Raw genomic sequence first — 20,885 nt, 5'->3', positions numbered from 1 at the left:
TGCCCCAGTCCAGGAAGATCCCACATGCCACGGAGTGGCTTTACCCGTGAGCCATGGCCGCTGAGCCTGTGCGTCCAGAGTCTGTGCTCTGCAACGGGAGAGGCCACAACAGTGAGAGGCCTGCGTACTGGAAAAAAAATAAATAAAGAGTAAAGTAACTGAAAATTTATAATCCACTGGATGAGCTTAATAGCAGAATAGAAATGACAGAGGAAAGAATCAGTAAGCTTGTGGATAAATCACTGGAGATTATCTAGTCTGGTCAACAGGAAAAAAAAAAAAAGATTGAAAAACATATAGAAACAGAGCCTCATCAAATTGTGTGAGAATACTAGAAAGAGAAAAAACATAAAGTACAAAAATATTAGAAGAAAATGTATTCAGTAAAAGACACAAGATTCACAAAGCTCAGCAAACCCAAGCAAGATCAATTCAAAGAAATCTCTCCTAGACCAATCGTAATTAGACTTGTGAAAACTATATAGAAAGAATACTGGAAATTGCCAGAGAAAATGGACATATGTCATACAGGGGAACAACAATTCGAATGACTATATATTTCTCATCAGAAATCAAGGACAGTAGAAGTTATAAAACACTGAGGGAAAAAACCTCTCAACTCAGAATTCTATCTCCATTGAAAATATCTTTGATGAATAAAGGTGAGATGAAGAAGCTCTCAGATGAAGGGAACAGAATTCATCAACAGCAGACCTGCTCTAAAAGATGCTAAAAGTACTTCAGATGAAGTATTGGGAAAAGATAAATAAAACTGTCCCTGTTCAAAGATGAAATGATGTCTACATAGAAAATCCCATGTACTCTACAGAGAGGTTCCTAGAACTAAATGAGTTTATTAAGGGTTGCAGGATAAAAGGCCAACACACAAAATTCAATAGTACTTCTATTTACTAACAAAGAGCAATTGGAAACTGAAATTAATGCAACAATGCCATTCACGATAGTTCCAAATAATTGCAACAGTCTACCTTTAAGTAACATCATGCATTTCATGTATGGTATAAGACCCATACAACAGTATACTCTCACTTTCCCCCCTCCCAGCTTTTGTGCTATTTTTATTATAGATTTAATTTATACATATGTATACACCACTTTGTGTCCGTCCAAATTTCTGTCCAGTATCATTTTGAGACTTCTTTATATATTCTGGATAGAAGTCTTTTGTTTGATATGTGATTTCCAAGTACTTTCTTCCAATATAGAACTTGTCTTTTGATTCTCTTTATGTATCTTTCACAGATAAAATGTTTTTAATTTTGATAAAATCTAATTTTTTATTTTATACATTTTGCTCTTGATGTCGTATTTAAAATTTCTTTGACTAACTTCAGGTCACAGATGTTTTTCCTATATTTTCTTTTAAAAGTTTTACAATTTATGTTTCACACTTAAACCTATGATCCATTTAGATTAACTTTTTAAAAAGACTATTTTTTTAGAGCAGTTTTGGGTTCACAGAAAAACTAAGAGGAAGATAAAGGAATTTCTCATATATCTCCTGCCCCCACACCTGCATAACTTCCCTCATTATCAACAAGCCCTACCTGAGAGGTACATTTGTTACAACTGATGCATGAACCTACATTGACCTATCATAATCAGTTAAAGTCCATAGTTTACATTATGGTACACTCTGGGTGTTGTACATTCTATGAGTTATGGCAAATTTCTAATGACATGTATCCATGATTATAGTATCATACAGTGTTCTCACTGCCGTAAAACCCCTCTGTGCTCTGCCTATTCATCCCACTTCCCCAACCCCTGGCAACCAATGATCTTTTTACTGTCTCTGTAGTTTTGCCTCTTCCAGAATGTCATATAGACGGAATCATTTGGTATGTAGCCTTTCCAGATTGGCTACTTAGTAATATGCATGTAAAGCCCCTCCATGTTTTTTCATGACTTGATAGCTCATTTATTTTTAGTGCTGAATAATATTCCATTGTCTTTATGTCCCACATTCATTCACATCATTATTTGTCCATTCACCTTCTAAAGGACATCTTGGCTGCTTCCAAGTTTTGACTATTATGAGTAAAGCTGCTATAAACATCTACGTGCGGGTTTTTGTGTGGACATAAGTTTTCAGCTTTTCGGGGTAAATGTCAAGGAGCATGATTACTGGATCATAGGGTAAGAATATGTTTAGTCTGGTAAGAAACTGCCAAATTGTGTTCTAAAGTGGCTGTGCCATTTTGCATTTCCACCAGCAATGAATGAGAGTTTCTGCTGCTCCACATCCTCCCCAGTATTTAGTGTTGTCAGTGTTACAGATTTAGGCCATTCTAATAAGTGTGTAGTAGTATCTCATTGTTGTTTTAATTTGCATTTCCTGATGACGTAGATGTGGGCATCTTTTCATATGCTTATTTGCCATATGTGTATCTTCTTCAGAAAGGTGTCTGTTAAGATCTTTGGTCCATTTTTTAATCAGGTCATTTGTTTTCTTATTGTGGAGTTGTAAGTGTTCTTTGTATGTTTTGGTTAGTAGTATTTTATCAGATGTGGGTTTGCAAATATTTTCTCCCTGTCCGTGGTTTGTCTTCTCATTCTCTTGAGATTGTCTTTTGCAGAGCAGAAGTTTTTAATTTTAATGAAGTCCATTTTATCAATTATTTCTTTCATGGGTAGTGCCTTTGGTGTGGTATTTATGAAGTAATCATTATACCCAAGGTCTTCTAGGTTTCCTCCTATTTATCTTCTAGGAGTTTTATAGTCTTGCATTTTACATTTTGAGTTAATTGTTGTGGAAAGTGTAGGGTCTGTGTCCAGATTCATCTTTTTGCATATGGATATCTAGTTGTTCCAGGCCATCTTTGAGCATTTGTTGAAAAGGTTATCTTTGCTCCATTGCCTTTGCTCCTTTTTCAGAGATCAATTGATTATATCAATACTTATGTGGGCTCTCTATTCTGTTTTGTTGATCTATTTGTCTATTTTTTTTTTTTGCCAGTACCACACTGTCTTGATTACTGTAGCTTTATAGTAAGTTTTGAAGTCAGGTAAAGTCACTCCTCAACTTTTTTCTCCTCCTTCATTTTTGTGTTGTCTATTCTGGATCTTTTGCCTCTCCACATTAACTTTAGAATCAGCTTCTCAGTATCCACAAAATAACATGCTGGGACTTTGATTGGGATTGATTATGTTGAGTCTGTAGGTCAACTTGTGGAGAACTGATTTCTTAACAATATTGTCTTCCTATCCATGAATGTGGAATACCTATTCATTTATTTAGTTCTTCTTTGGTTTTGTTCATCAGAGTTTTGTAGTTTTCCTCATATAAATCTTATACATTTTGTTAGATTTATACCTAAGCATTTCATTGGGGGGGTGCTAATTTTATTTCAAATTCTATCTGTTCATTTCTACTATATAGCAAAGCAGTTGACTTTCGTATGTCAACCTTGTATACTGCAACATTGGTTATAATTGCTTATTAGTTCCAGGAGGGTTTTGTTGATCCTTTTGGATCTCTACATAGAAAATCATGTCATCTGTGAACAAAGACAGTTTTATTTCTTCCTTTCCAATCTGTATACCTTTTATTTCCTTTTCTGATCTTAGTCATTAGCTAGCATTTCCAGTATGATGTTGGAAAGGAGTGGTGAAAGGATATTCTTGCCTTGTATCTGAACTTAGTGGGAAAGCTACAAGTTTCTCAACATTAAGTATGATGTTACCTGTAGGTTTTTTGTAGATGTTCATATCAAGTTGAGGAAGTTCCCTGTATTCCTAGTTTACTGAGAGTTTTTACCATGAATGGGTGTTGGATTTGTCAAATACTTTTTCTACATTTATTGATATGATAATGTGGTTTTTTTTAACCTGTTGATGTGATGGATTACATTAGTGGATTTTTAAAATGTTGAATCAGCCTTGCATTACTGAGATAAATCCCACTTGGTTGAGAATTTTTCCATCTGTGCTCATAAAAGATATTGGTCTGTAGTTTTCTTTTCTTGTAATCTCTTTGTCTGGTTTTGGTATTACAGTAATCTGGCCTCATAGAATGTGTTAGGAAGAATTCCCTCTCTTTTGTCCTCTGAAAAAGTTTGTAGAGAATTCTTATAATTTCTTCCTTAAATGTTTGCTAGAGTTCACCAGTGAACCAATGTGGGCCTCTGCTTTCTATTTTGGAAGGTTATTAATTATTGATTCAATTTATTTAATAGATAAAGCCCTATTCAGATTGTCTATTTCTTCTTGTGTGAGATTTGGCAAATTGTGTCTTAAGGAATTGTTCCTTTTCATCTAGGTTATTACATTTATGAGCATAGAGTTATTCATAGAACTCTTTGATTATCCTTTTAATGTCCATAGGATCTGTAGTGATATACTTTCATTTCTAATGTTAGTTATTTGTGCCATCTGTTTTGCTTTGTTTTGCTTTTAATTAGCCTGGCTAAAGACATCGATTTTATTGATCTTTTCAAAAAACTAGCTTTTGGTTTCATTGATTTTTCTCTGTTGATTTCCTGTTTTCAGTCCCACTGATTTCTGCTCTACTTCCTATTATTTCTTCTCTTCTGCTTACTTTAGGTTTTTTTGTTAATTTTTATTGGAGTGTAATTGCTTTACAATGTTGTGTTAGTTTCTGCTGTACAGCAAAGTGAATCAGATGTACATATACATACATCCCCTCTTTTTGGATTTAATTTGTTCTTCTTTTTCTGGTTTCCTGAAGTGGACACTTAGATGATTGATTTTAGTTTTCTTTTTTTCTAATGTATGCATTCAATGCTATAAATTTCCCTCTAAGCGCTGCTTTCACTGCATCCCATAAACTGTGATAAGTTATGTTTTCATTTCTATTTAATTCAAAATATATTTAAGTTTATCCTAAGATTTCTTCTTTGACCCATTTGTTATTTAGAAGTGTGCTGTTTATTCTCCATGTATTTTTGGATTTTCCAGTTATAAAGATAACTGTTATTGATTTCTAATTTAATTCCATTGTGGTCTAATAGCAGACATTGTATGATTTATATGATTTCTATTTTTTTCTGTTTGTTAAGATGTGTTTTATGGCCCAGAATGTGTTCTGTCTTGGTGAATGTACAGTTAATTTTTGTATAAGTTATGAGGTTTATGCTAAAGTTTGTTTTTGCATATGATGTCTAGTTGTTGAAACTAGACACTAACACTATTTGTTGAAAAGGTTATCCTTTCTCCACTGAATTTACTTTGTGCATCTGTAAAAACCTCAGTTGATCATATTTGTGTTGGTATATTTCTGGACTCTGTCTGTTTTTCTATTGATCTGTCTATCCATTCTTCACTAATACCACATTGTCTTGATTAATGTAGCTTTACAGTAAGTCTTAAAATCATGTTATATGAGCCCTCCAGCTTTGTTCTTTTCTTCAAAATTATTGTGGCTACTTTAGTTCCTTCTTCTTCCCTGTAAGAAACGGAGTCTTAGATAAAATGTAAATATTATACAAAAATATAAATATAATAACATGACTAAAAGATTCTACTCTGTTATTTGTGCCTTTTAATATGTTATATTAAAATTGTTCTTGATTAGAGGATCTCCCGTATACCCGTCACTTTCTGGTAAATTCTTTAGCCTCCCTCCAAGGTGCACTGACTTTGCATAGTATTCACTCTGTGGCTTATATGCACTTCAAGAAGAAATATATTAAATTAGGATTAGCAGAGTCCTTTTGTGACAGCGCCTCTGTTGAATGGAGAACAAGAAATAGAAAGGTAACTTTCTGAGTATTACCCTCAGTTCTGTGTCTGCACATATCTGACTTTCTCTCCATCTATGTGAGTAGTTCTTCTATGAGATCTGCAGCCTCATAGGCAGGTTCAAGACCACCCTTTTTTCTTAACTAACCTTTTTGCTGATGTTTGACAGATGATTGGGAAGCACTTATAAAATATGCAATATCTTCTATTTTTCAGAAACCTGAATGCCAGTCTAGGTTTGCCTTAGCAATTAAAAAGTAGGAAACTTTTGAGAGGAACTGTTTTAGGATTCCTGAGACGACCTATTTTGGGTCTCCTACTCCAGTGTGGTAATTGGTTATCCTTCTACCTTCTTTATAAATTCATTCTTTCTTAAATTTGTACTATTCCTTTTCTCCCACTGAGGTAAGACTAATATATAGGGATATAAAGAACCATAAGAAGGATTATGAACAAATATTTCCTATAAATATAGATGTTTTAAACCCTAAAATAATCATAAAAATCTGAGTAAATATAAAGAATAATACTATATAACCAGGAAGAATGTATTCTAATAATTAAAATATGCCTACTCTTTTGGAAGACAAAAATAGAATATTTCTTAACAATATGCCAAAAAAGAAAAAGTGTATTATCGTCTCAGTATATACTTAAAAGTTACTTGGTAAAATTAATTTTTCATTCCTGCTTTTAGTAAGCCAAAAGAGAAAATACTTCTTAATATAATAAAGAGTATCTAGATGAGAAATACTTAATAGTGATAAAATAGAATAATTTCTGTTTAGATCAAAATTATACAAAGGTGGCTATAAAACTTGTATTGCCCTGGAAGTTCTAGCCAATACAATAATATAAGAAAAAATAATACAAATATGGGAGAACACATAAACCTTATGATTATAAGGTTTGTAATTGTTCACCCATAAAAATCAACTGAAAAAGAATTGAGAGTTCAATAATGTACAAAACTCAATCACTGTAGGGACTTCCTTGGTGGTCCAGTGGTTAAGACTCCACTTTTCCAGTGCTGAGTACGTGGGAGCTAAAATCCCACATGCCGTGTGGTGTGGCCAAAAAAAAAAAAAATCAAAAAACTCAATTACTATAAATCTTGATACCAACATTAGCTATTTGAAAGATAAAGTGGGGAGGGGGAAACTCATTTGTAATAGCGATGAAAAAACTCAGAAATTTCTAATAATAAACCTAGAAATTTATGGAACCTTTCTGCAAATGTATTTCCTAGCTAAGATGATTGAGAGCTTGTATTTATCTCTTCTATTTCCTGAGACACCAGTAAGATGAGAGTAAATTAATGTTTTTAAAGGTGTAAATCCACAAGAATAAATGGGAGAAGAGTCATCAATATACCTGAGATTTATATACATTTTTGGAAAATGGAAAATGAATGTAGGGTTAGTAACTTACTAGACAGGACAGAGGAAGCTACCACATAGAAAGCACTGAGAAGCGTATTCAAATGAAAAGAGATTGATGTCACAGAACTTTGTAAAAGTTTGGGAATTGGCAGCAACATGAACAGTAAAGAGTGGTGATATGAGGTAGAACTAGAAATGAGGTGGACATTTGAAGCAAGAATCAAAAAACCCAGTACTCCTGCCACAGTGCCATATATGGAATATTAGTCCCAGACAAAAGACTGGAGATGAATTCTCTGGAGAAATTCAACAGAGAAGAGAAGACACAGGAATGTCATGTACTTTGGAAGATTAGATGAGCACTGAAAATGGGATGAATTCAAAGTATAAAAATGGAAAAAGTCGACCTCCTTCCCTGTCCCAGAAGTAGACCACATCTCCCTCCCAGAATACTGAAAGATTCTTCTCTGAAGAAGCTTAATAGTCCCAGAAAAAAGACCTCCAAATACCGACATGAAGTGACAAATCCACTTTAGAGAACAGTCTGGCAGTTCCTTAAAAGGTTAAACATAGAATTTGCAATCCCACCCTTAGGTATCGACCCAAGAGAAATGAAAACATATGTTTACTAAAAACACATACATGACTGTTCATAGCAGCACTGTTCACAATAGCCAAAAGATAGAAACAATCCAGTGTCTATCATGTGATGAAAGGTAAATAAAATGTGGTATATTCATACTGTGGCATATTATTTGGCAAAAAAAAGGAATGTAATAGGGAGTGACTGCTAATGGGTAGTTTCTCGGGGCGGGGGAGGGAGGCGGGGAATGAAATGTTCTCAAATTAAATTATGGTAGTTGCTCAACTCTGTTAAACTAAAAATCACTGAGCTGAATGCTTTAAATAGGCGTACTTTTATGTATGCATATTTTACCCCAATAAAACAGTTTAAAGTTTATAAAGAAGCAATCAGCCACATTGAATGCTGGCGAGACATTATTAAAACAAGGACTACAAAATGTCCATTGGATTTAGCAGCATGGAAGTCACTGGTGAAATTTGGTGAGTTCAATTTTAGTACAGAAGATGAAAGCCAGGTTGGAAAAAATTGAGAAATGGTGTGGTTATGGAAATGAAAGAATGTCTTAAGTGCTCTTAGTTATCTAGTAAACAGGAAAAGATTGAAGGTTCTAGAGTGGATAGTCAATACTAAAAGGTTCCTAAGAAGCACAAATGGAGTGATTAGCCTTGTCTAAGAGAAGGATCACTTCCTTCAGTGTAAAAGGAGGAAATGATAGGTGCTGAAAGACTTGTGACAAAGTGACGACAGTTTCTCGTTAATGACCTCCTTTCTCTGATGTGGGAAGCAAGGCCATCTGTTTAGCATAAACTGCGAGAAGGGGAAATGAAGAGAGCAGAACAGCTGATTAGAGAAATACAGTAGCTCTGTCAGAAAACGTTTAGCAGGCTTCCCTGGTGCGCAGTGGTTGAGAGTCTGCCTGCCGATGCAGGGGACACGGGTTCATGCCCCGGGTATGGGAAGATCCCACATGCCGCGGAGCGGCTGGACCCGTGAGCCATGGCTGCTGAGCCTGCGCGTTCGGAGCCTGTGCTCTGCAACCGGAGAGGCCACAACAGTGAGAGGCCCGCGTACCGCAAAAAAAAAAGAAAATGTTTAGCACCCATTTAAGGTTAGTGACTAGGAATCTATATTGGATCTGCTCTTTGTTTCTTTCTTGTTTCTTTGATTTTGTTTTATTTACACTAAGTTTCCCAACTACAATTCACAGAAAAGGCAGACATTTGGATTCATGCAGTATTATGATTTTGCCAGATTTAGGGGAGGGGACAAATATACAGGGGACATGTTTTTAAGAGCTTTGTTAAACGAGTGTTTGGAATGCTGGACCATGAAATTCAAGTTCAATAAGAAGTAAAGGGTTGGGAAGAAGGTAAGCTATTAATGGTCCCACAGGACAGAGATTTGAGCTATCTTATTCACCACTTCACTCCCAGTTCTTAGAGCAATGATTGTTTGAATTAATGGTTTGTTGAGACCAATGGGCAGAGATAGTGGGAATAGTTGAAAAAACAAGCTTGAGGGTAAGATGTGGGCATCAGGAAGTAGTAGGATGTTTGAATTACTGAATTCAGAAGAGATGCTGTTTAATTGGTCACAAGTTCCTAGATATAAAAAGAAAGACTTACTGAGAAAGTATTTGACCTGAGAGGTCAAAGAACTAAGTCAGAGTGTTGGTTGAGTGTCATTCATGTAATGTTGACATTAGCAGGGATGATGGTAACAGTTGAAGGAGAAGACTGAATCAAGTGTTATCATCAGTGATTGAGAGTGAATGGGTAAATAGATGTTACAGATGAAGAGAGGTTGAAGGTGGTAGAGCAGATGACAGAATCCTTAGAGCACTGGGAGTTTAATGAGAGACAGGGAAAATAATGATCAAAAAGCAAAAATGGAAGCAGTGATGATCCAAATACTACCTCTTGGCCCTGAAATATATAAGGGATATTGAGTATTAACAATTCTCACTGAGAAGGATGTAAGGGAAACATTGACCTCAGGAAGGAAAATCAAGTTTCAGTTAAAATAGGAGATGGGAAGTGTTGGGGAAAAAAGAGAGTAAAACTATAGAACGTAATAGGGATAGCAGTACTTTGCTAATTTATGATGAATTGGGGTAGAGAATACCCTTTGGGCATGGACTGATTGAAAAAAGGAATGAGAGACATAGCTGATTTAGTCTCAAAAGACCTTGGACCTAACCTAAGTGCTCTTCAATAGTGGATTGGTTAACTAAATTAAGAGTGCTTCCAGGAGACAAAGTAATCTGAAATCATTAAAAGTAATGTTACAAAAAATTGATATGGAAAAAATATTCCCAATATATTAAGTGAAAAAGTAGTTTATACAATCCATATGTATATTACCCTTTTTTATAAAAGAACAAGAAGAATAATTGGATGAGTAATACTTCCATACTGTTTGAAATATATTGTAATTTTTTAAAAGACTAGCTGTCCAAAGATCTAAAAAGCTGCCTATGGAGGAAGGTGCTAAAACTTGAACCATAGAACCATTCATTTTTTCAACAAATGTTTAGCTCCTACCTTGGGTCAGATACCATTCTTGGCACTGGAGATAATAACATAAACAAAATAATGACCCTACTCTTGTAACTGCTGAAAGATAAAAGCAAATAAGATCTGAGAGAAGAGCATCCTAAGCAGAGGATTCAACACACGCACAGGCCCAGAGGTAGGAATCAAGCATACCAGCAGGTTTTTGGCAACCCTGAGCAGCTGCGTTGATGGAGAGGAGTGGGATTTAGAGGAAAAAAAATAATAGTTCTGTTTTAGATAGTTTGAGATACCTATCGCACATCCAAGTGGAGGTATCAGGCAACAGTTGGGTGTATGAGTCTGGAGCTCCAGAGCGAGGTTGATGTTAGAGCTGTACATTTAGGAGTCATTGACATATTGCTGTTATTAAAAGTCATGAGAATGAATGGAATTACCTAAGACGTGAGAACTAAAGATTAAGCCCTGGGACATTCCATCATTTAAAAGGTAAGAGAAGAGGAGGGTAATCGGGAGAGGTCTACTGAAATCACCAAAGGTGAAAAAAGAGAGTGGGAAGGGAGAGCTCCTGCATCATGTTTAGCTTTTCATCCAGTGCAGCTTATGCACTGGACCTTGAAATTGTTTCATTTCAAGGTCTTGCCTGGGACTTAAGGGCAGGGTCAGCTACATAACTTACAAGACCAGTGCAAAATGAAAATCCCTTGTTCAAAAGGTAGGATGAAAAATGCAGTTAAAGGGACTAAACTACAAAGCATTTTCCTTTAAGAAGAAATTTATAAAATAACAGGTGATACATGAGTAATATAAACCTGCAGACAGCAAAAAAAATATTTTTGATGTTATAATTTTATATAATATAATAAATAGTAATACTTTATTAATGTGATAACTTGGTTGATCATAAGATTTTTCTGGTTCCTGTTTTTTCAAATTCATTTATTAGATCATCAAAGTTTATACTTTTAGCAACTTTATTTTAAGTGATATACTTAAAAGCAGATTAGTTGCTCTTGGCAAATGAAAGATCACACATAAATTTTGGTAATTTTTAATTTTGAGAAAGATCTTTCTGCTGAGGCAACTGACACTGGAACTGTTAAGGATATTTTATAAGCTGTGACATTCGGATAGATTTCTGATAAATTATTTCAAAATATAATAGTATATTTTGTATGTTATACAAATATAAATAGTATATTTTTGTATATCTAGAACTGATGGTTCTTATGGAACAATTTTTTTTAAAAGATTTAACTATTCATACACATAGTTTCATGTATGTGTATAAATTTAAATTTGTACAATGACATTTTAATATTTTCTCTGGCATTTTCTGTAACTTGTAGCGGTCATATGAGAAACCGAAAGTCACCTAATGGTTTGTAGGTAATTCAAAATGCCTATTATGCTTTCTATTACTGTATCTTAAATTACAAAGAAAAAAATAATTTTAAAACTGTATTCCTCATTAATTGGTTCATTTGAAGCTGTATATAAAAACAATGTTCTTTTCCATCAAATGCAACAATCCTTATATTTAATTTCTGTTTCTCAGCCTATGGATATTTGCTTTGCAATGTTGCAGCAGTTTTTAAAACCAGAGATTCTAAACTCTTTGAAGATTTCTGATATCTCTTTGATATGCTATATTACAATGTCCATGCGTTTGCTTTTATTTTGTAATAATTTATTGACGTTAATTGCCTAAACACTAGCAGTTCTTATCCCAGTGCTCAGGCCAGAGAGCTAATATTTTTGCCCTGGGGATGAGCTCTGGGAAGATAGGCAAGCCAGCCTCCCACGACTGCCACCACCACTGCTGCTTCTGCCACCATCACCATCACTAATCTGGGGCCCTGCACCACCCCAGACTGCTTCTGGCATGAATGTGCATACCAAGCAAGCAGCCAACTGTTTGGCATACACACTGTGCTGTGGGCCAGAACCCACATATACATGCCTGGCATATCTCCTCTGTTCACGCACATGCTCCCTTGTCCCATCAGATTTTATTGGGTTGGCCAAAAACTGCCTTTGTTTTTTTTTTTTGTTTGTTTGTTTTTAACATCTTTATTGGAGTATAATTGCTTTACAATGGTGTGTTAGTTTCTGCTTTATAACAAAGTGAATCTGTTATACATATACATATGTTCCCATATCTCTTACCTCTTGCGTCTCCCTCCCTCCCAACCTCCCTATCCCACCCCTCTAGGTGGTAACAAAGCACCCAGCTGATCTCCCTGTGCTATGCGGCTGCTTCCCACTAGCTATCTATTTTGCATTTGGTAGTGTATATATGTCCATGCCACTCTCTCACTTTGTCACAGCTTACCCTTCCCCCTCCCCATATCCTCAAGTCCGTTCTCTAGTAGGTCTGTGTCTTTATTCCCATCTTACCCCTAGGTTCTTCATGACATTGTTTTTTCTTAAATTCCATATATATGTGTTAGCATATGGTATTTGTCTTTCTCTTTCTGACTTACTTCACTCTGTATGACAGACTCTAGGTCCATCCACCTCATTACAAATAGCTCAATTTCGTTTCTTTTTATGGCTGAGTAATATTCCGTTGTATATATGTGCCACATCTTCTTTATCCATTCATCCGATGATGGACACTTAGGTTGTTTCCATCTCCTGGCTATTGTAAATAGGGCTGCAATGAACATTTTGGTACATGACTCTTTGAATTCTGGTTTTCTCAGGGTATATGCCCAGTAGTGGGATTGCTGGGTCGTATGGTAATTCTATTTTTAGTTTTTTAAGGAACCTCCATACTGTTCTCCATAGTGGCTGTACCAATTCACATTCCCACCAGCAGTGCAAGAGTGTTCCCTTTTCTCCACACCCTCTACAGTATTTATTGCTTGTAGATTTTTTGATGATGGCCATTCTGACTGGTTTGAGATGATATCTCATTGTAGTTTTGATTTGCATTTCTCTAATGATAAATGATGTTGAGCATTCATTCATGTGTTTGTTGGCAGTCTGTATATCTTCTTTGGAGAAATGTCTATTTAGGTCTTCTGCCCATTTTTCGATTGGGTTGTTTGTTTTTTTGTTATTGAGCTGCATGAGCTGCTTCTAAATTTTGGAGATTAATCCTTTGTCCATTGCTTCATTTGCAAATATTTTCTCCCATTCTAAGTGTTGTCTTCTGGTCTTGTTTGTGGTTTCCTTTGCTGTGCAAAAGTTTTTAAGTTTAATTAGGTCCCATCTGTTTATTTTTGTTTTTATTTCCATTTCTCTAGGAGGTGGGTCAAAAAGGACCTTGCTGTGATTTATGTCATAGAGTGTCCTGCCTATGTTTTCCTCTAAGAGTTTGATCGTTTCTGGACTTACATTTAGGTCTTTAATCCATTTTGAGCTTATTTTTCTGTATGGTGTTAGTGAGCTATCTAATCTCATACTTTTACATGTACCTGTAAAAGTATGTGTTCCAGTGTTCCCAGCACCACTCACTGAAGAGGCTGTCCTTTCTCCACTGTACGTTCCTGCCTCCTTTATCAAAGATAAGGTGACCATATGTGCATGGGTTTATCTCTGGGCTTTCTATCCTGTTCCATTGATCTATCTTTCTGTTTTTGTGCCAGTACCATACTGTCTTGATTATTGTAGCTTTGTAGTATAGTCTGAAGTCAGGGAGCGTGATTCCTCCAGCTCCTTTCTTCGTTCTCAAGCTTGCTTTGGCTATTCGGAGTCTTTTTTGTTTCCATACAAACTGTGAAATGTTTTGTTCTACTTCTGTGAAAAATGCAAGTGGTAGTTTGATAGGGATTGGATTGAATCTGTAGATTGCTTTGGGTAGTAGAGTCGTTTTCACAATGTTGATGCTTCCAATCCAAGAACATGGTATATCTCTCCATCTATTTGTATCGTCTTTAATTTATTCCATCAGTGTCTTATAATTTTCTGCATACAGGTCTTTTGTCTCCTTAGGTAGGTTTATTCCTAGATATTTTTTTCTTTTTGTTGCAATGGTAAATGGGAGTGTTTTCTTGATTTCACTTTCAGATTTTTCATCATTAGTGTATAGGAATGCCAGAGATTTCTGTGCATTAATTTTGTATCCTGCTACTTTACCAAATTCATTGATTAGCTCTAGTAGTTTTCTGGTAGCATCTTTAGGATTCTCTATGTATAGTATCATGTCATCTGCAAACAGTGACAGCTTTACTTCTTCTTTTCCGATTCGGATTGCTTTTATTTCCTTTTCTTCTCTGATTGCTGTGGCTAAAACTTCCAAAACTATGTTGAATAAGAGTGGTGAGAGTGGGCAACCTTGTCTTGTTCCTGATCTTAGTGGAAATGCTTTCAGTTTTTCACCATTGAGGACGATGTTGGCTGTGGGTTTTTCATATATGGCCTTTATTATGTTGAGGAAATTTCCCTCTATGCCTACTTTCTGCAGGGTTTTTATCATAAATGGGTGTTGAATTTTGTCGAAAGCTTTCTCTGCATCTATTGAGATGACCATATGGTTTTTCTCCTTCAATTTGTTAATATGGTGTATCACGTTGATTGATTTGTGTATATTGAAGAATCCTTGCATTCCTGGAATAAACCCCACTTGATCATGGTGTACGATCCTTTTAATGTGCTGTTGGATTCTGTTAGCTAGTATTTCGTTGAGGATTTTTGCATCTATGTTCATCAGTGATATTGGCCTGTAGTTTTCTTTCTTTGTGACATCCTTGTCTGGTCTTGGTATCAGGGTGATGGTGGCCTCGTAGAAAGAGTTTGGGAGTGTTCCTCCCTCTGCTGTATTTTGGAAGAGTTTGAGGATAGGTGTTAGCTCTTCTGTGAAGCCATCTGATCCTGGGCTTTTGTTTGTTGGAAGATTTTTAAAAACAGTTTCAATTGCAGTGCTTGTGATTGGTCTCTTCATATTTTCTATTTCTTCTTGATTCAGTCTTGGCAGGTGTGCCTTTCTAAGAATTTGTCCACTTCTTCGAGGTTGTCCATTTTATTGGCATAGAGTTGCTTGTAGTAATCTCTTATGATCTTTTGTATTTCTGCAGTGTCCGTTGTTACTTCTCCTTTTTCATTTCTAATTCTATTGATTTGAGTGCTCTCCCTTTTTTTCTTGATGAGTCTGGCTAATGGTTTATCAATTTTGTTTATCTTCTCAAAAAACCAGCTTTTAGTTTTATTGATCTTTGCTATCATTTCCTTCATTTCTTTTTCATTTATTTCTGATCTGATTTTTATGATTTCCTTCCTTCTGCTAACTTTGGGGTTTTTTTGTTCTTCTTCCTCTAATTGCTTTAGGTGCAAGGTTAGGTTGTTTATTCGAGATGTTTCCTGTTTCTTAAGGTAGGATTGTATTGCTATAAACTTCCCTCTTAGAACTGCTTTTGCTGCATCCCATAGGTTTTGGGTCATTGTGTCTCCATTGTCATTTGTTTCTAGGTATTTTTTGATTTCCTCTTCAATTTCTTCAATGATAACTTCATTATTAAGTAGTGTATTATTTAGCCTCCATGTGTTTGTATTTTTTACAAATCTTTTCCTGTAATTGATATCTAGTCTCATAGCGTTGTGGTTGGAAAAGATACTTGATACAGTTTCAATTTTCTTAAATTTCCCAAGGCTTGATTTGTGACCCAAGATATGATCTATCCTGGAGAATGTTCCATAAGCACTTGAGAAAAATGTGTATTCTGTTGTTTTGGATGGAATGTCCTATAAATATCAATTAAGTCCAACTTGTTTAATGTATCATTTAAAGCTTGTGTTTCCTTATTTATTTTCATTTTGGATGATCTGTCCATTGGTGAAAGTGGGGTGTTAAAGTACCCTACTATGAATGTGTTACTGTCGCTTTCCCCTTTTATGGCTGTTAGTATTTGCCTTATGTATTGAGGTGCTCCTATGTTGGTTGCATAAATATTTACAATTGTTATATCTTCTTCTTGGATCAATCCCTTGATCATTATGTAGTGTCCTTCTTTGTCTCTTCTAATAGTCTTTATTTTAAAGTCTATTTTGTCTGATATGAGAATTCCTACTCCAGCTTTCTTTTGGTTTCCATTTGCATGGAATATCTTTTTCCATCCCCTCACTTTCAGTCTGTATGTGTCTCTAGGTCTGAAGTGGGTCTCTTGTAGACAACATATATATGGGTCTTGTTTTTGTATCCATTCAGCCAGTCTGTGTCTTTTGGTGAGAGCATTTAATCCATTTACATTTAAGGTAATTATCGATATGTATGTTCCTATTCCCATTTTCTTAATTGTTTTTGGTTTGTTATTGTAGGTCTTTTCCTTCTCTTGTGTTTCTTGCCTAGAGAAGATCCTTTACCATTTGTTGTAAAGCTGGTTTGGTGGTGCTGAACTCTCTCGGCTTTTGCTTGTCTGTAAAGGTTTTAATTTCTCCATCAAATCTTAATGAGATCCTTGCTGGGTAGAGTAATCTTGGTTGTAGGTTTTTCTCCTTCATCCCTTTAAATATGTCCTGCCAGTCCCTTCTGGCTTGCAGAGTTTCTGCTGAAAGATCAGCTGTTAACCAGGAAACAAAGAGGGAAGAAAAAGTCTCTTGCCTCTTCGGCAGGTCCAGACTTCTCCCCGGACTCCCTCACGGCCAGCCGTGGTGCACTAACCCCTTCACGCTGCCAGCCCCAGTCCTCTCCCTGCACTCCAACCAAAGCCCGAGCCTCAGCTCCCAGCCCCGCCCGCCCTGGCGGGTGAGCAGACAAGCCTCTCGGGCTGGTGAGTGCCGGTCGGCACCGGTCCTCTGTGCGGGAATCTCCCCGCTTTGCCCTCCGCACCCCTATTGCTGTGCTCTCCTCCATGGCCCCTAAGTTCCCCCCTCTGCCAACCGCAGTCTCCTCCCACTAAGGGGCTTCCTAATGTGTGGAAACCTTTCCTCCTTCACAGCTCCCTCCCACTGGTGCAGAACCCATCCCTATTGTTTTGTCTCTGTTTATTCTATTTCCTTTTGCCCTACCCAGGTACGTGGGAGTTTCTTGCCTTTTGGGAGGTCTGAGGTCTTCTGCCAGCGTTCAGTAGGTGTTCTGTAGGAGTTGTTCCACGTGTAGATGTATTTCTGATGTATCTGTGGGGAGGAAGGTGATCTCTGCGTCTTACTCTTCCGTCCTCTTCACCCTCTCCTCTGCCTTTGGTTTTTAAGTAAAGATAAAAGACACATTTTTTATTTTCACCAAGAACTTTATTGAACAACGTATTTACCCTTCTGTTCCATTACCTTCTGCCATTTTTCAGGCAACTTCATAATTCCATCTTCCCAAAACTTTTTATCTTTTTGAGCATAGAACTGTTCCAGGTGCCTCTTACAGTCTTCCAGGGAATTGAAATATTTTCCATTACGACGAATGAATCAGAACTTCCCAGCCAAGCTGTAGCAGTTTTTGCCTGGTCTTCAAAGAAACATGCAGTCTTGCGTTATCCTGATGGAAGATTATGCATCTTCTGTTGACTAATTCTGGACACTTTTTGTCGAGTGCTGCTTTCGGTTGGTCTAAGTGGGAGCAGTACTTGTTGGAATCAATTGTTTGGATTTCCTGAAGGAGCTCATAATAGAGGACTCCCTTCCAGTCCCACCATATACACAACATCACCTTCTTTGGGTGAAAACCGGTCTTTGTTGTGGTTGGTGGTGGTTCATTTCGTTTGAGTACTTATCACATGTTAATTTATACCAACTCATTAATTTAATCCTAACAGGATTTCTGTTGGTCCCTTACACATGACAAACTGAACTGAGAGACTGAATAACTTTCCCTAAGTCACAGAGCTTGCACATGGTAGAGCAGAGATTTCAGCCTAGTCTGTCTGGCTGCAAAGAAGTTGAGAGGCAGCATAGTGTCCTGTGTACAAGGGCTGGAAGCAAATGACCTGGCTTCAAATCCTGACCCTGCCGTGTAGTGTCTTCTTCTTGCTAGGCGCGTTACTTCTCTGAACCTTGCTTTCTTCGTGTATGTAATGGGGATCAGAGTACTACAGGACCTACCTCATAGGATTATGTAGACGGTTAAATGAAAGTGAGATACATGTAAAGCACTGAGAACAGTGCCTGATGCTTTAGTAAGCCTGCGATAAATGTTGCTACTAATATTGTTATTGTTATCATGATTACTTTGTCTACCCCACGGTCTGTCTTCACAGGTTAGAAAAGAATGTTAGTAGTCAGCAGAAAAGAAGAGCTTAGAGACAGACAGACAGCAGAGCCCCTCTGAACTTCCCTAAAGTTCCCCTAGAAGGCCCTCCTGCGTATGATGTGATCTGTGGTCTGATTCTTGCCCTGGGAAGCCCATCTCTGTGGGCTTTTTGGATTTTAATGTTTTACTGATCTGATCATTTCCTGTCTGGGTTGTATGTGTTAACAGGTATGAGACATCTCTACTGGATTTGGTTCAATCTCTGAGTCCCAAGACTGCTTCCAAACCACGGCCCCAGCGCTCCAGAGAAGCTGGGTCATGGCATCACAGTACTTGCCTACTCAGTCCTCTGAAATCAACCTGGAACAAGACCGGGGCAGGCAGGACCCCTGAAGACCTGGAGGAGGATCAAATTCTGGAAGATATCTTTTTCATTTGACACTGAAGCACATGCTGCAAACTTTCCGTCAGAAATGAGTGGGTGTTTTTATATACTGATCCAGGATTTTTAATTATTTGACTGCAACGTAATTGTGTCTCTCCTTTCACAGGGAGGGACCTATCTCACTAGCATCCTGTTACGTGTCGAATATAGAAATCATTCTAACAACCCAGGGTGTTTCTGATCAGACCAATCAGTAGACAACACATTAAGGATGGATGGGGGTGGAGGACAGTAGCTTTTCTATGCCAAGCAGAGATTAGAACATTAGCATAGGACACTTTCTGCATGGCAGAGGCCTTTGCATACTCAGCCTCATTCAAGAGTGTTTCCTTCTCAATATTTTGCTGGAAAAGGTTGGCTCTCTTTTGTACACAAGGAAAACCTTTCCATTGAGAGATCCCTCTAGTTTAAACGTAGCCCCTTTGTAACATAAGCAGTTTCAGAAAGATAGACCCTTTTACCTCTCCACCCTGTTCTCTTACCACCTACCTCTTTCTAAGTCAGCCAGTTAATTCAGAGGTTAGAGTTGGTGGTGCCTCTCCCATCACAAGCAACACTGAGGGCCAATTGTGAGTCAGTCTCAGCAGTCATCAGCCTGGCCGCTGCCCACCCTATAACCAAAAGGGCTTAATGAGCTAGAGCGAGGCCCTCCCAACCCTTAGAAATCAGCATGAGATTGCACAAGCGAGTACTGCCCTAGGGGAGGCACTGGCCTGAAATGCTTATCCTATGGTCGGCCATTTCCCAGGGTAAATAAGAGCACTCTCTCAGTATTTTTTCTTGCCCCAAGTGTCTGTTTTACTCACCCTGGTGAACTTCCCATCAGCTGCTACAGGCTGACAGACTTCCCCTGGCCTCCCTTCTCTCCCCATGTGGAGTCAAGGCCCTGATTGACCAGGCCTTGCGTGCTCTGCTCAAGACCACTGTCTCATGGCCCCAAAGAACCACCTCCACTTGCCAGATAATGTTCCACCACCCCACGCAGAGTCTCCCCCTTTCTCCCACTAGGCCTCACAGAGAAAGCCTGTGGAAGAAGTGCACTCGAAACGTACTCTCTCTGCTCTCCCGTTCGGCAGGGCTCTTGAGATGGGTCCCTCAGCTTACAGTGGACTCTAGAGGCCTCCCAAGCTTATGGGCAGTGTGATGAGCCTGGTAGAGCCAGTGAGTTTAACACTTGCCAGTCATTGGAAGCCAGGGGAAGATATGCATCACTTGATGACTTTATTTGGTGTGGAGCGTGTTGCTCTTTTCTCTCTCCCTTTCACCAACCCCTGGCCTGTCAGTCATTATTGGTAGCTAACGTCAGACCATGCAGGGCAGCCGGCACTTAGTGAGACTGCCCGGCTTCCCTGAAGTCTTTATCAAAACTAGATTACTTCAGCCTACAAGAGCCTTCTGGAGCAACTTCCTTGTCTGGGTAAATCCACATCTCATTGTCTCTTCAGACTGAGGCCCTGTCACCTCTGCCCAACCTTCCTTCACTTGGGTCTTTTTGTTCTTTGGAGGAGAGAAGAATATAGCCTACCAATACCATATTCTTTTTTCTTTTTAATCTTTATTGGGGTATAATTGCTTTACAATGGTGTGTTAGTTTCTGCTTTATAACAAAGTGAATCAGTTATACATATACATATGTTCCCATATCTCTTCCCTCTTGCGTCTCCCTCCCTCCCACCTCCCTATCCCACCCCTCTAGGTGGTCACAAAGCACTGAGCCGATATCCCTGTGCTATGTGGCTGCTTCCCACTAGCTATCTACCTTACGTTTGTTACTGTATATATGTTCATGCTATATTCTTAATCTGAGGTAGATATCAGTTCAGGACAAACCAGTTGTAGTCATTCAGTTGAAAGGTTGAAAATTATTGCAGATTACAATTTCCTCTTACAGTTCACCCCTAAGAAAGCAAGAAAGAAAGCATCCTATTCCAGAGCTTTCTTTGGTGTGGCCAAAAACTGGGTGAAAACAAACGGAGAGCCCTTGACCATTTTCTCAGTTAAAGTTAGGTTTCCAGAGCTACCTTTTCCTCGCCCCACATGTCATGGCCACCTTAAGTACCCCCAGCTCCCTCGGATCATCCATAATCACACTTTCCTATTCTGCACGCCAGTG

The 20,885-nt window shown here is 37.8% G+C and overlaps 1 protein-coding gene across 4 annotated transcripts in view; it reads left to right on the top strand.

Moving 5' to 3' along the window:
• Positions 1 to 18,766, top strand: part of KIAA1328 — a gene marked incomplete at both ends in the record, with an annotated part of 383,031 nt that extends 364,265 nt beyond the window's left edge. For all 4 annotated transcript variants that reach the window (XM_082852721.1, XM_082852723.1, XM_082852722.1 and 1 more), the window contains one exon: positions 18,556 to 18,766. In XM_082852721.1, the coding sequence (XP_082708847.1) occupies positions 18,556 to 18,766 (211 nt within the window). The remainder of the gene's footprint in view (positions 1 to 18,555) is intronic.
• Positions 18,767 to 20,885: the final 2,119 nt, after the last annotated feature.

This window comes from Leucopleurus acutus, assembly GCF_964270905.1.
Source record: "Leucopleurus acutus genome assembly, chromosome: 13".
NCBI classification, from domain to species: domain Eukaryota; kingdom Metazoa; phylum Chordata; class Mammalia; order Artiodactyla; family Delphinidae; genus Leucopleurus; species Leucopleurus acutus.
This window is presented reverse-complemented; position numbering and strand designations above follow the sequence as displayed.